Source organism: Ranitomeya imitator, chromosome 4 (assembly GCF_032444005.1).
Source record: "Ranitomeya imitator isolate aRanImi1 chromosome 4, aRanImi1.pri, whole genome shotgun sequence".
Classification (NCBI taxonomy): domain Eukaryota; kingdom Metazoa; phylum Chordata; class Amphibia; order Anura; family Dendrobatidae; genus Ranitomeya; species Ranitomeya imitator.
In genome coordinates, this window is record NC_091285.1 from 55,433,742 (window position 1) to 55,448,776 (window position 15,035).

Below are 15,035 nucleotides of genomic sequence, written 5' to 3' on the forward strand. Positions count from 1 at the left end.
GTCATATCATGAATAAACACTAGTGACCCAGTGCCATTAGAAGCCATACATGACCATCTAATCACACTGCCTCGACCATGTTTACAGGGGGTGGATCACGCACTGTTCCAAGCCTTCGCCATACTTTCTTCTTCCCATCATTCTGATACAGGTTGATCTTTATTTCATCCGTCCAAAGAATGCTTTTCCAGAACTGGACTGGCTTCTTTAGCTGTTTTTTTGGGGAAAGTCTAATCTGTCCTTTCTATGTTTAAGTTTGAATAATGTTTTTCACCTTGTGCTGTATTTGCTTTCATGAAGTCTTCATTTTATGGTAGACGTAGATACTGAAATACCAACTTCTTGGACAGTGTTCTTCACTTGAGTGAATGTTGTGAAGGGGTTTCTCTTCACCATGGAAATGATTTTGCGGTCATCCACCACTGTTGCCTTACATTGGATGTCCAGCCCTTTTTGAGTTCCCAAGCTCACCAGTGCAATTTTTTTTTTTTTGCAGAATGTACAAGTCATTTGGCCGCTTCTAACATTTCTGCTGTGTCCCTAATGTCTTCTTTTTTCCATCCTAATGGTGGTCAGTTTCTCTTCCATTGAAAGCTCCTCTGGCCGCATGTTGTAGGTTCACAACAACAACTTCCAAATGCATTTTACTGCTTATCTGATGATGGATTAATGAGGGAAAAGCTCATGCAGCCCATTAGAGCTTTTGAGATAACTGTCCAATTACTTTTGGTCTCTTTTTTTAAAAAGAAGCAACTACATATTAAAGAGCTGTAATTTCTAAACCCTTACTCCAATTATCATGTGACTGCCTACAAATTAAATCTGAGATTCTGTACTTTAATCCCATGTTGCTTATAGAACTGAATCTTGAATGTTTTTCTAAACTGCTAAAATGCCAAAATTTGTCACTATCCAAATATTTCTGGACCGAATTGTATAGTACTGTCTTTCTATTCTGACATGTACCAGACTGTGATCATCAAATTACATTTATTGCGGCTTCTTGTAACCTTGATGTCATACTGAACTGTAATTGGAGCCCTTGAGAATTTTGAGACCCCACAGTACGGATGAATACCTGATTTCTTATTCCCCATCAGATGTTGCATTACTGAGATATTCCCTCCCCCTTATTAGCATTAGATCCACGGGAGAGTTTGCCTGAAAGCCAGTTCTCCAAGGTGCACTGTCCAGCAGCACACTGGGCCCAAATCATCATTTGAGAATTGTTGAAGTCCCTTTTATTTTTTTTCTACTTGTTGTGTTCACTGACATGTTTCTTGCCAGATTCTTCAAAATGTCACCTGAATTTTTTTGCAAAATCAAAAATGCTGTTTATTTTTACCCATTTTTTGTTACTTAATGGCACCAAAAGTTGCAAATCTTTTAAGTTGCACATTTGTCTAATAATGCACTAAATTGAAAACTGCGCACTGAAACCTTACTCCAAGCATGGATTGTAGTGAGCTGCACCAAAAAGAAGGACCAGTGATGAAAGTCGCCTATCAGGAAAGGTCTAAAATCTTTATATATGCAAGGAAAGACTTAAAACTGGTGCAAAACGTATAGAGAATAGGGTGCATTTACTGAAGCCATTGAAAAGATAAAAAAAAAATTACTCCAGGAAAGTGGAGAAACCTCAATGATGAAGTAGGGCTTCAGTGTCTATTGTCCCATAGTGTGGCGCCTTCGTGTCTACATGTGCCGCCACATGTCCTCCTGGCTGCCTTCTACATGATGCCTGTAAGAGTGGTCCCATGTTTACATATTAGCTACGGTCACACAACACATACGTTTCCAGTTAGTCATTTTTTTTTAGAAGATTTCAAATAATGTTTGAGAACATAACGTTGTCTTGTGACAATTGATGTTGAGCATGCGGAGGTATACTGCCCTTTTTGCGAAAGTATCTTAGTCCTAGGGATGTTATCATACCCCCAGATCAATCATATAGTATGGTAAATGGTTGTCCAGCCGGCTTTATTCGGGTTACTGTTTGTGCAGTCTATATGTTTTCATGGAATACATTACTAATAAAAATATCTGTTTTGTTTTTTTTCTCCCTTGGTTTAGCCCTCGTGATTCGAAGAGTGAACATGAAATCATCAGATGTTTGAAAGCCTTCATGAACAACAATGTAAGTGCATATAGGGCAAAATAATCCATACATTCTGGGTGGATCATCTGGAGTCAGACTGAGCCCAATGTGTCAGAACAGACAGGAGACAGTGTCACGTGCCTTCCTAGTGTCGTTACAAATGTCTTCTAGAAATTGTTAGCTGTTAAAGCCGTCGGACCTATATATTAGTGATGTGCTGTCAATGTCTACAGTGGAGCAACTACTATAACTCCTTAGAGCATCATGATGTCCCATGAGGAGCTGGTGGATTGCCATCGTCGCTGCTATGAATCCAGGCTGGTGACTGACTGGGCTTCATAGGAAAACATCAATTCCACTATATACCGAAGCATTGCAGTATATACAGTACCGGTCAAAAGTTGGGGCACACCGGTTCATGCAGTGGTCTGCTTTATTCTTATTGGTATGTGCACATTGTATACTCTGACTGAAAGCGGGAAAAAAAAAAGAACAAATATTTAAACACATGTGAAACAAACCGGAATATATGTTAAACCTTAGATTCTTTCCAGTACCCCGCCTTTTACTCTTGACAGCTTAACAGCCTTGCAATTTTCATTAAGCAGCTTCATCAGGTGTCTCCTGGAATTGCTTCCAACAGTCTTCAGGAAGGTCCTAGAAGCAGTGAGCACTTGTTGGCTGTTTTGCCTTCACTATGTGATCTAGCTCATCTCAAACACTCAGTGGGGTTGGGGTCTGGTGATTGTGAGGTCCCTGCCACCTCCTGACAGTCTCCATCCCTCCTGCATCTTAGTCATGGGTGCTGCTAGTTTATCATAGTGACTGCACCTAAGGATACCGTCAAGGTTCTAGTAATTTTCCAAATAGTGACCTTTAACGTAATGATGAGATTGTCATTTCTCTTAGTTGAGTGGTACTTGGATCAGTTGTGGAATAGGATAGGGCTCCGAATTGTATGGAGCTCTGTTCTTTGCTGCCTTCCTCTAGTTCTACAAAATTGCAGATTCAAGTCCTCTCTATAGACTAAAATAATAAAGGACAAATTAATACATTTATTTATATATTTTTTAAATGGTTGCTTCACCCCTGTTTTCCTCTCTTAAGTGAAAACCTATTTGGTTTCTCAGTGTCTGTAAGAGTGCTTAGTTTAAGACATTAAATGGCAAACTATGCGTAGAAATAAAAAAGTTAGAATTGACACTTTACGTCTTAAAAAAATGCAATGCAAAACTATTTAAATGATTTATCTACTCCAAATTGTATTTATAGAAGCAGGCCGTTACCCAAAAAATAGTTGTTTTTTTTAGCCACTAGAGTAATAAATGAAGTATACAGGTTTGGTGTCACCGTAATTCTACTGACCTGAAGAAACACGTTGTCACATCCAATTATTTTTTCCCTTTTAAATAAACCTTTATACCATTGTTGTTTTTGTTTTTTTTTCTTTTTTTCGGTGCATTATTTGTTAAAATGAATGATCTCATTCAGTGCTACAGCTTGTTCTGCAAGTAAAATGGTTCTTTAAAAAAAATGATCTGCAATTGAAGGACCACAGGATTGCTTAAAATAATGTACCACTTATTCCACTTTCTGAAGATCTCCTTTACGACGTGCCTGTTGCATACAGACATTGAGGAAGTAGTTGATGAAAACTTTTTGCAAAGTTTTGTGTCTCTGTCCTAATTGTTTTACCCTCCTCCTACTACCATTCCTCGTGTGTATATTTTGTATAAAGCGTTGCGCCTTCTCTTTCATCTCCATATCCAGTTTGGCATAAAGACCATGTTGGACGCAGAGGATGGAGTTTTACTATTGGCTAAAGCGGTGGATCCCAATGTTCCTGCCATGATGATTGATGCTCTGAAGTTGCTCTCTGCGCTGTGTATTCTGCCGCAGCCCGAGGACATGTAAGCTCATTTACTATGGATTGATTTCTTATTGGGTTATTATGCCGCCTGCTATAGATGTACTTTACCCCTTGTGTAGAGAAGCATAGCCAGCTAGGCTTTCCAGTAGAGTAACAGTGTGATATTTCAGGGGCTCTCCCAATCTTCTGTCAGTAACGTGTGCTATAAGGTTGGCTTTACCCCATACGTATGTTTGGTGCCAGCCTTCTTCCATACTGCCGTACATGTCATATCTCTGTCTCCTTGTGCAGGCATGAACGTGTCCTCGGGGCTCTCACTGACCGAGCAGAAATTTATGAAGTGGAAAGATTTAAACCCCTTCTGGATGGGTTGAAAAATGGGACCGTTGCCCTTAAGGTATGGTTTTAAGTTAAACTACGATATTGATATCCTATCTATAGGATAGGTCATCAATATCCATTCTGTGGGGGGTCCACGCTCGCGAGGTGACGTACATGCGTCCTAGTCTGTCCTATGTTAATTTGGGACGTGTGCAGAATAACTCCTAAATGTCGGACTCTTGCCATTTAGGATGGGATGGAAAAGAGAGTTGCTGCAGAATCCCCAGTGATCAGCTGTTAGTGTGTGCGGTGGTCCCTGGAGGTCCACACTGTATGGAGACAGAACAGCACAGCTCTGTACATGCGCTGCTGTAGCTCAGTAGTAGTTGCAGCACTGGAGAGCTGCCATCCATCATACAGCTTACAGAGCGGATGTATCTGACTCCATATACTGTGCCTGGTGTGGGGTCTGCTCGCAGCTGTCAGTGGGGGGGAGAGCCCACCTATCTTCCACTCCAAGGGAGGTTGGCCATCTGGCATCCAGCAGGTTGTGTCCTCACTAGATGGCTGACACAATAGGACATGTGCATGTTCTCTGCTCGAGCTGCCGACCTTCAGCAGCGGTTCTCTGCACCCAGTGTAAGTTTGGCAGAAGACATAGGCGCTGCCCAACCCCTAGAACACCTTCTCCTTGTCAGAATCCAGCAATCATACACCGTAGGCAAAGACTGGCCACCATGTGGGCACCTGATAGATCGCAGACATGACTTGGCATGAAATATGACCAGGTTGCTACATATACACGTTGGGCCCGATTCATCAAAGCTTTAATACTAGAAAAGTGCTGTCAAAACTTTAGTGTCACACAATTGACGCTTTTTGGAGTTGCACCATTTTTTTTTATGGCATACTATAAATCAGCGTTGTTGAATTGGGCTGCGGTGAGGCGGGTCGTGTTTTGGAAGCGTATCTGGAGCGTCACACACCCCTTGGGACATGCTCCAAATTCAATAGATGCTGTCTCTTAATGAATTTGGGGCCACTCGTGATGACTCGGGCCCATCGTTTTAGTCCCATTAATTTTAGCCCAGAGTAGCCAGTCATTTATTTGATAAAGTTTATAATCCACCCTTTGAGATTAACAATTTTTAGTCTTGACTGGATTCACTCGCTTCCACATGTGGACGTGAGTGAAACTGATAATGCCGCATTTGCACATATATCCGCACAACCTCTCACACCAAAGAGACTGGCACCGGCCAACCCCTTCATAAACCAATCTCCGAGTTAGGATTGTAAGTTCACCTGCGTGGGGGGCGCAATTGCAGACTGGGGGTGACGGTGACTGTCTGGGGTTTGCAGACTCAGCTTTCTTGCTGTGTAATAAGTTACTGCATGTTAACGTGCAGGTCCAGGAAAACAAAACAAGACCAGTTGTCCACACCCTGCTGTACCAGTCGGCTGCCACGTGCACGGAACGTGTCTGCGCTGGGCGACATTTATACTGTTAGTTCATTGAGAAAAGGCTTAAACTGGCCCACCTATTCCTGGCGTCACAAGCCTAGTCAGTGCTGTGGTGGATGAGCAGGGACCGGGTCGGATCAGTACCTGACCCCGCACCATCGTCAGAGTATGTGCCATCCATATAGAATTCTCAGGGAGTCTGTTAATCCCTTAGGTGAGCTGCATGCTCCTCATCAATGCCATGATCATCCAAGGAGAAGAGCTGGATTTCCGAGTCCACATACGCAGTGAATTGATGCGTTCTGGACTGAGTCAGTTGCTGAAGGTAAGAGATTTTTACTTTTTTTTTTTTTTTACTTTTTAGGTTTTAATTTGAGCAGCGGTTTCTAAGACACAATAAGTTTGGGAGACTTTTTGTTGATATTTTTTTTTCTTCTTTTCCATATTTCAGTCTTTGACTTATTCTTTCTAGGAGGACATTCACCAGTATAGACTCACATCGCTGCTGCATTTAAAGCGTTTCTACAACCGCGTGAATTAAAAAAAAAAAAAAAAAAGTCTCACAACAGTAAAACATCAAAAAGGAATACTTGTAGTATCAATTCTCTGACGACGTGCGTTTGTGCCAAGATTGCCCGTGGTCTCTGCTTACCACTTCTAATGCAAAAGGACATTAAAGGGAGCCTGTCATGTCCCCAAATGCTATAAGCCTGAAGATATAGGGTCAGTCTGCAGGTTAATGGCGTTACATTGCTGTCTGGTCACTACACTGAAAGGGAGACTTCTGTTAGAAATGTAACTTAATTCCTGCTGGGAGCCGCCGGCTTTCAGTCAGAGGCGTTTCTGTGCAGCTGCAGTCACTGCTCTGTACACCGTGAGTGGCGGCTGTCTGCAACTCCCTGAGACTTTGATTAGTAGCTCGCTCTGTACAAATGCATTGCACTGCTAGCGATCGGTTAAAGTGCCAGGGCGTGCGGACAGCCGACACTCGCTGTGTGCGGAGTGGTGACTAAAACTCCTCTGACACGCCTCTATGACTGAAAGCCGGCGGTTTCCAGGAGAAATAAAGCTCATTTTCTCCCAGTAGCCGCACAGTTAGTGCAGGCAGCCTGATAGCATTGGAGGTGTATTAACCTGCAGATTAACTCTATACCTGCAGATTAATAGCATTTTGGAGACCTGGCAGGTTCACATAAGTCCAAAAAATCGAAAGTTCTTATTTTGCAATAAAAAGAAATCATGCAATCATAAACTATATATGTTCAAGGTCACTCAATATGAGAAACTGTTCCCGGCTCTCGTATATAATGTATAAATAATAGACTACAATAATCCTTAAAATATGGATATAAAATAGTAAGTACTGTCGGTGCATAAAGTGGTGATAGCACAGTAATAAATATATATATAGATATATGGAAGGATATATGGATGGAGATTTTTTATATATATATATATATAATATCTCTATTTCCATCTCCATCCATATATCCTTCCATATATCCTTTGTGGTGACGGCATACTAGAATGTGGATAAATAGGTGGCCTCTTTAGATATTTTTCCTTCATGGTGAATATAACCCACTTTATTCCTCGAACAGTAAAGTCCAGGACCGTTCTCTTCCGTTTACTAATGAGGCTTTGTGTGCTAGGAACTGCAAGCGATGGAGAACGATGAGCTGAAGGTGCAGGTCACCGTGTTTCTGGAGCACAGTGAATACGACGCTGATGACTTACGTGGACGACTTGAAGACATTCGAGTCGAGATGGAATATCCTTTTCCTAAAGTCTGGTGTGGATGGACGCAGGGAGTCAGAAGTACGGCCGCAGGGGTCGTCATAATAGAATTACTGTAATAACACAACATGGTTTATTGTCTAATTTCCCACTAGATATATTCCTTTCCTGCAGTTTTCTAGTTTAGCCACTGGGTGGCAGTATAACCCTCTGGTTTTTACCTAGAGCTACAGTCACTCTGCAGCAGATATTCCACCATTCACATCACGAAGAGCACCGCACCTTCTTCTGTGTATCCTGGTTATCAAAGAAAACCTTAACTTTGCTGTAGATAAGAGTGTAAACTTCCCAATCATATCAGTAGATTCACATAAAGATTGAATGTTTTAATAAAAGGCATTTCTAATTGAAAATGCAGTAAATCTTTGGTGATGTAGAGCCAGGTTAAACATTTTGGGAATCTGCTAGCATTATTTCTGCAATGTCTGTGAACGTGGTATTTTCTGTGCATTTCACATTTCTGAAAAATGAGTGTAGAAATATGCACAGGCTGTGGATGCCATGCTGAAAAGCCTCAGATTGGCAATGTAAAAGGTGAGCGGGGCTCTGTGTGTGCCCGGCTGATCTGCCACAGATTGGCGATATATAAGGTGAGCGGGGCTCTGTGTGTGCCCTGCTGATCTGCCACAGATTGGCGATATATAAGGTGAGCGGGGCTCTGTGTGTGCCCGGCTGATCTGCCGCAGATTGGAGATATATAAGGTGAGCGGGGCTGTGTGTGTGCCCGGCTGATCTGCCGCAGATTGGCGATATATAAGGTGAGCGGGGCTGTGTGCCCGGCTGATCTGCCGCAGATTGGCGATATATAAGGTGAGCGGGGCTGTGTGTGTGCCCGGCTGATCTGCCACAGATTGGCGATATATAAGGTGAGCGGGGCTGTGTGTGTGCCCGGCTGATCTGCCGCAGATTGGCGATATATAAGGTGAGCGGGGCTGTGTGCCCGGCTGATCTGCCGCAGATTGGCGATATATAAGGTGAGCGGGGCTCTGTGTGTGCCCTGCTGATCTGCCGCAGATTGGCGATATATAAGGTGAGCGGGGCTGTGTGTGTGCCCGGCTGATCTGCCGCAGATTGGAGATATATAAGGTGAGCGGGGCTGTGTGTGTGCCTGACTGATCTGCCGCAGATTGGCGATCTATAAGGTGAGCGGGGCTCTGTGTGCCCGGCTGATCTGCCGCAGATTGGCGATATATAAGGTGAGCGGGGCTGTGTGTGTGCCTGACTGATCTGCCACAGATTGGCGATATATAAGGTGAGCGGGGCTCTGTGTGTGCCCTGCTGATCTGCCGCAGATTGGCGATATATAAGGTGAGCGGGGCTGTGTGTGTGCCCGGCTGATCTGCCGCAGATTGGAGATATATAAGGTGAGCGGGGCTGTGTGTGTGCCTGACTGATCTGCCGCAGATTGGCGATCTATAAGGTGAGCGGGGCTGTGTGTGCCCGGCTGATCTGCCGCAGATTGGAGATATATAAGGTGAGCGGGGCTGTGTGTGTGCCTGACTGATCTGCCGCAGATTGGCGATATATAAGGTGAGCGGGGCTGTGTGTGTGCCCGGCTGATCTGCCACAGATTGGAGATATATAAGGTGAGCGGGGCTGTGTGTGTGCCCGGCTGATCTGCCGCAGATTGGCGATATATAAGGTGAGCGGGGCTCTGTGTGTGCCCGGCTGATCTGCCGCAGATTGGCGATCTATAAGGTGAGCGGGGCTGTGTGTGTGCCCGGCTGATCTGCCGCAGATTGGAGATATATAAGGTGAGCGGGGCTCTGTGTGTGCCCGGCTGATCTGCCACAGATTGGCGATATATAAGGTGAGCGGGGCTGTGTGTGTGCCCGGCTGATCTGCCGCAGATTGGAGATATATAAGGTGAGCGGGGCTGTGTGTGTGCCCGGCTGATCTGCCGCAGATTGGCGATCTATAAGGTGAGCGGGGCTGTGTGTGCCAGGCTGATCTGCCGCAGATTGGCGATATATAAGGTCAGCGGGGCTGTGTGTGCCCGGCTGATCTGCCGCAGATTGGCGATATATAAGGTGAGCGGGGCTCTGTGTGTCCCCGGCTGATCTGCCGCAGATTGGCGATATATAAGGTGAGCGGGGCTGTGTGTGTGCCCGGCTGATCTGCCGCAGATTGGCGATCTATAAGGTGAGCGGGGCTGTGTGTGCCCGGCTGATCTGCCGCAGATTGGCGATATATAAGGTGAGCGGGGCTCTGTGTGTGCCCGGCTGATCTGCCGCAGATTGGAGATATATAAGGTGAGCGGGGCTGTGTGTGTGCCCGGCTGATCTGCCGCAGATTGGAGATATATAAGGTGAGCGGGGCTGTGTGTGCCCGGCTGATCTGCCGCAGATTGGAGATATATAAGGTGAGCGGGGCTGTGTGTGTGCCTGACTGATCTGCCGCAGATTGGAGATATATAAGGTGAGCGGGGCTGTGTGTGTGCCTGACTGATCTGCCGCAGATTGGCGATATATAAGGTGAGCGGGGCTGTGTTTGTGCCCGGCTGATCTGCCGCAGATTGGCGATCTATAAGGTGAGCGGGGCTCTGTGTGTGCCCGGCTGATCTGCCGCAGATTGGCGATATATAAGGTGAGCCGGGCTGTGTGTGCCCGGCTGATCTGCCGCAGATTGGCGATATATAAGGTGAGCGGGGCTCTGTGTGTGCCCGGCTGATCTGCCGCAGATTGGCGATATATAAGGTGAGCGGGGCTGTGTGTGTGCCTGACTGATCTGCCACAGATTGGCGATATATAGGGTGAGCGGGGCTGTGTGTGTGCCCGGCTGATCTGCCGCAGACTGGCGATATATAAGGTGAGCGGGGCTGTGTGTGTGCCCGGCTGATCTGCCGCAGATTGGCGATATATAAGGTGAGCGGGGCTCTGTGTGTGCCCGGCTGATCTGCCGCAGATTGGAGATATATAAGGTGAGCGGGGCTCTGTGTGTGCCCGGCTGATCTGCCGCAGATTGGAGATATATAAGGTGAGCGGGGCTGTGTGTGTGCCCGGCTGATCTGCCGCAGATTGGCGATATATAAGGTGAGCGGGGCTCTGTGTGTGCCCGGCTGATCTGCCGCAGATTGGCGATCTATAAGGTGAGCGGGGCTGTGTGTGTGCCCGGCTGATATGCCGCAGATTGGCGATATATAAGGTGAGCGGGGCTGTGTGTGTGCCCGGCTGATATGCCGCAGATTGGCGATATATAAGGTGAGCGGGGCTCTGTGTGTGCCCGGCTGATCTGCCGCAGATTGGAGATATATAAGGTGAGCGGGGCTGTGTGTGTGCCCGGCTGATCTGCCACAGATTGGCGATATATAGGGTGAGCGGGGCTCTGTGTGTGCCCGGCTGATCTGCCGCAGATTGGCGATCTATAAGGTGAGCGGGGCTGTGTGTGTGCCCGGCTGATCTGCCACAGATTGGCGATATATAGGGTGAGCGGGGCTCTGTGTGTGCCCGGCTGATCTGCCGCAGATTGGCGATCTATAAGGTGAGCGGGGCTGTGTGTGTGCCCGGCTGATCTGCCGCAGATTGGCGATCTATAAGGTGAGCGGGGCTGTGTGTGTGCCCGGCTGATCTGCCACAGATTGGCGATATATAGGGTGAGCGGGGCTCTGTGTGTGCCCGGCTGATCTGCCGCAGATTGGCGATCTATAAGGTGAGCGGGGCTGTGTGTGTGCCCGGCTGATATGCCGCAGATTGGCGATATATAAGGTGAGCGGGGCTCTGTGTGTGCCCGGCTGATCTGCCGCAGATTGGCGATATATAGGGTGAGCGGGGCTCTGTGTGTGCCCGGCTGATCTGCCACAGAAATCCACATATACAGTGCCTTACAAAAGTATTCGGCCCCCTGGAACTTTTCAACCTTTTCCCACATATCATGCTTCTAACATAAAGATACCAAATGTAAATTTTGGGTGAAGAATCAACAAGTGGAACACAATTGTGAAGTTGAACAAAATTTATCGGTTATTTTAAATTTTTGTGGAAACTCAAAAACTGAAAAGTGGGGCGTGCAATATTATTCAGCCCCTTTAACTTAATACTTTGTTGTGCCACCTTTTGTTGTGATTACAGCTGCAAGTCGCTTGGGGTTTGTCTCTATCAGTTTTGTACATCGAGAGACTGAAATTCTTGCCCATTCTTCCCTGGCAAACAGCTCGAACTCAGTGAGGTTTGATGGAGATCGTTTGTGAACAGCAGTTTTCAGCTCTTTCCACAGATTCTTGATTGGATTGAGGTCTGGACTGTGACTTGGCTATTCTAACACATGGATACGTTTATTTGTGAATCTTTCCATTGTAGATTTTGCTTTATGTTTGGGATCATTGTCTTGTTGGAAGACAAATCTCCGTTCCAGTTTTAGGTCTTTTGCAGACTCCAACAGGTTTTCCTCAAGAATGGTCCTGTATTTGGCTCCATCCATCTTCCCATCAATTTTAACCATCTTCCCTGTCCCTAATGAAGAAAAGCAGGCCCTAACCATGATGCTGCCACCACCATGTTTGACAGTGGGGATGGTGTGTTCAGGGTCATGAGCTGTGTTGCCTTTACGCCAAACATACCATTTGGCATTGTTGCCAAAAAGTTCGATTTTGGTTTCATCTGACCAGAGCACCTTCTTCCACATGTTTGGTGTGTCTCCCAGGTGGCTTGTTGCAAACATTAAACAACACTTTTTATGGATATTTTTAAGAAATGTCTTTCTTCTTGCCACTCTTCCATAAAGGCCAGATTTGTGCAGTGTATGACTGATTGTTGTCCTATGTACAGACTGTCCCACCTCAGCTGTAGATCTCTGCAGGTCATCCAGAGTGATCATGGGCCTCTTGGCTGCATCTCTGATCAGTCTTCTCCTTGCTTGAGATGAAAGTTTAGAGGGACTTCCGGGTCTTGGTAGATTTGCAGTGATATGATACTCCTTCCATTTCAATATGATCGCTTGCACAGTGCTCCTTGGGATGGTTAAAGTTTTGGAAATAATTTTGTATCCAAATCCGGCTTTAAACTTCTCCACAACAGTATCACGGACCTGCCTGTTGTGTTCCTCGGTCTTCATGATGCTCTCTGTGCTGCAAACAGAACCCTGAGACTATCACAGAGCAGGTGCATTTATACGGAGACTTGGTTACACACAGGTGGATTATATTTATCATCATTAGGCATTTAGGACAACATTGGATCATTCAGAGATCCACGATGAACTTCTGGAGTGAGTTTGCTGCGCTGAAAGTAAAGGGGCCGAATAATATTATAGCCCCACTTTTCAGTTTTTGAATTTCCACAAAAATTTAAAATAACCAATAAATTTCGCTCAACTTCACAATTGTGTTCCACTTGTGGTTCATTTTTGGTGAAGAATCATCTTTGTTTGAAGCATATGTGGGAAAAGGCTGAAAAGTTCCAGGGAGCTGAATACTTTAGCAAGGCACTGTAACTGAACAATTCTGCATTGGATTAACTATAACATTGGTAGCTGTTTTGTCCTGTGCGAGTCCGTACTGTCTGAGCGTACCCTAGTGGCGCTCTAATGGCAAGCTTCGTCACAGTATGAAAGGAACGCAACAAACTCACCGAGTGGAGAATAGATAAATCCACACTTATTTCCACCATTAAGTGTTGTGCGCTAGTTAATCTGCCAGCAGATTTTTCCTCCTAATCTGAGAGCAGCATACATAGTGTAAAGACAGAAACCCTGATTCCAGTGATGTCACTTACTAGGCTGCAGCTTGTTGCTTTAAAAAAAATAAAAACAAGGTTTTATCAGAAGATTATCACTAGAAGACTAATAAACCTGCAGCCAGGTAGTCCAACCCCGCCCCACCACCCATTGGCAGCTTTCTGCCTATGCACAGTGCACACAGAAAGCTGCCAATTGGTTATACAGAGCTCAGCAGTCAGAGATCTGGTAGATCTGCAGCAGAGGAAAGTGTGATTTTATTACAGCTGCAGCAAGTAGCCCATTCCTGGAATCACAGATAGTTCAGTCACCCACATGTACCATTATATGCACAGATCTCGCCCACATACAAAGTATTATAGACCATTTTTTTGTCCACTGCAGCGTTACAGGGAAAATGAAAAATCTAGATAACTGCGTATGTAATAACGTCATGAAAGAAAAAAATCCTGTGAGCTGCGTTTTAATGTGACGGCCCGAGCTGCAGCAGTGAATGTGCTCGTCTGCCTTAGGTCTGTTTGCACAGTGACTGAAGCGTGCCGTCCCACCATCCCTGCTGCCAGTGACGGGTCACACTCTCCTGTCCGGGTGGTACAGGATAACTTGATGACTATGGATTCTGTTCTATAATCTGCTTTCCTTGACTCTGTCCTTACTGATGTCCAAGAAGTCTTCCAGGTTCTGCAGAACACCGTGAAAGATTCCTCAGCAGAGCAGCTCTTTCTCTCCATCCTGCAGCATCTCCTGCTCATCCGGAGTGACTATGATGCCAGGTATGGAATCCTCACAAGTCAAAAAACATTTTCAAAGTTACCGTATTTTCAAGATCATAAGTTAAAGCACTCGCCGTGGTATAGGGGATACATTGCTGATCTCTGAGAGTCTGACTGCGGAGAGCCCCATCCTGAGTGGTCCTTGTTGGACGGGCAGTTAGTGGGTATAAATCCGCACTGCCAGCGGTGCAAGATGGAGTAGGAGACCGGAATGGATACACTGATCCATGATCACCGTGGTTTGTCCTGATGATGTATGCTTCAAAATGAGCTGACCAATAAAATCTGCATTTAAACTGGTCTGGTGTCTCTCTCCTCCTGGACCGTTGGCAGCGCGATATATACCCACTCACTCCCAGTCTAACAAGTGTCTCCATATTGTGGATCTGCAGCAGCCAATTTATAAGCTGACACCGGGGTTGTGACTCTCTGAACCCCAAAGGTGAAGATCATTCTCATTACCTTCCCTTTATACTCAGATAAGACCATGTTGTGTTTATTCTGTCTAGTTTTTATCATGTTTCCATCCTGAATGGAGCAAAGGTGCACGTGCCATCGTTGGGGCGAGGTGCACGTGCCGTCGTTGGGGCGAGGTGCACGTGCCGTCGTTGGGGCGAGGTGCACGTGCCGTCGTTGGGGCGAGGTGCACGTGCCGTCGTTGGGGCGAGGTGCACGTGCCGTCGTTGGGGCGAGGTGCACGTGCCGTCGTTGGGGCGAGGTGCACGTGCCGTCGTTGGGGCGAGGTGCACGTGCCGTCGTTGGGGCGAGGTGCACGTGCCGTCGTTGGGGCGAGGTGCACGTGCCGTCGTTGGGGCGAGGTGCACGTGCCGTCGTTGGGGCGAGGTGCACGTGCCGTCGTTGGGGCGAGGTGCACGTGCCGTCGTTGGGGCGAGGTGCACGTGCCGTCGTTGGGGCGAGGTGCACGTGCCGTCGTTGGGGCGAGGTGCACGTGCCGTCGTTGGGGCGAGGTGCACGTGCCGTCGTTGGGGCGAGGTGCACGTGCCGTCGTTGGGGCGAGGTGCACGTGCCGTCGTTGGGGCGA

The 15,035-nt window shown here is 46.6% G+C and overlaps 1 protein-coding gene across 1 annotated transcript in view; it reads left to right on the forward strand.

The window, feature by feature from the left end:
- Positions 1-15,035, forward strand: part of DIAPH1 (diaphanous related formin 1) — a 266,129-nt gene that overhangs the window by 77,698 nt on the left and 173,396 nt on the right. Inside the window, exons 7-12 of the mRNA XM_069763736.1 lie at positions 2,074-2,137; positions 3,869-4,008; positions 4,260-4,365; positions 5,968-6,078; positions 7,406-7,524; positions 13,877-13,993. Of these exons, the coding sequence (XP_069619837.1) occupies positions 2,074-2,137; positions 3,869-4,008; positions 4,260-4,365; positions 5,968-6,078; positions 7,406-7,524; positions 13,877-13,993 (657 nt within the window). The remainder of the gene's footprint in view (positions 1-2,073; positions 2,138-3,868; positions 4,009-4,259; positions 4,366-5,967; positions 6,079-7,405; positions 7,525-13,876; positions 13,994-15,035) is intronic.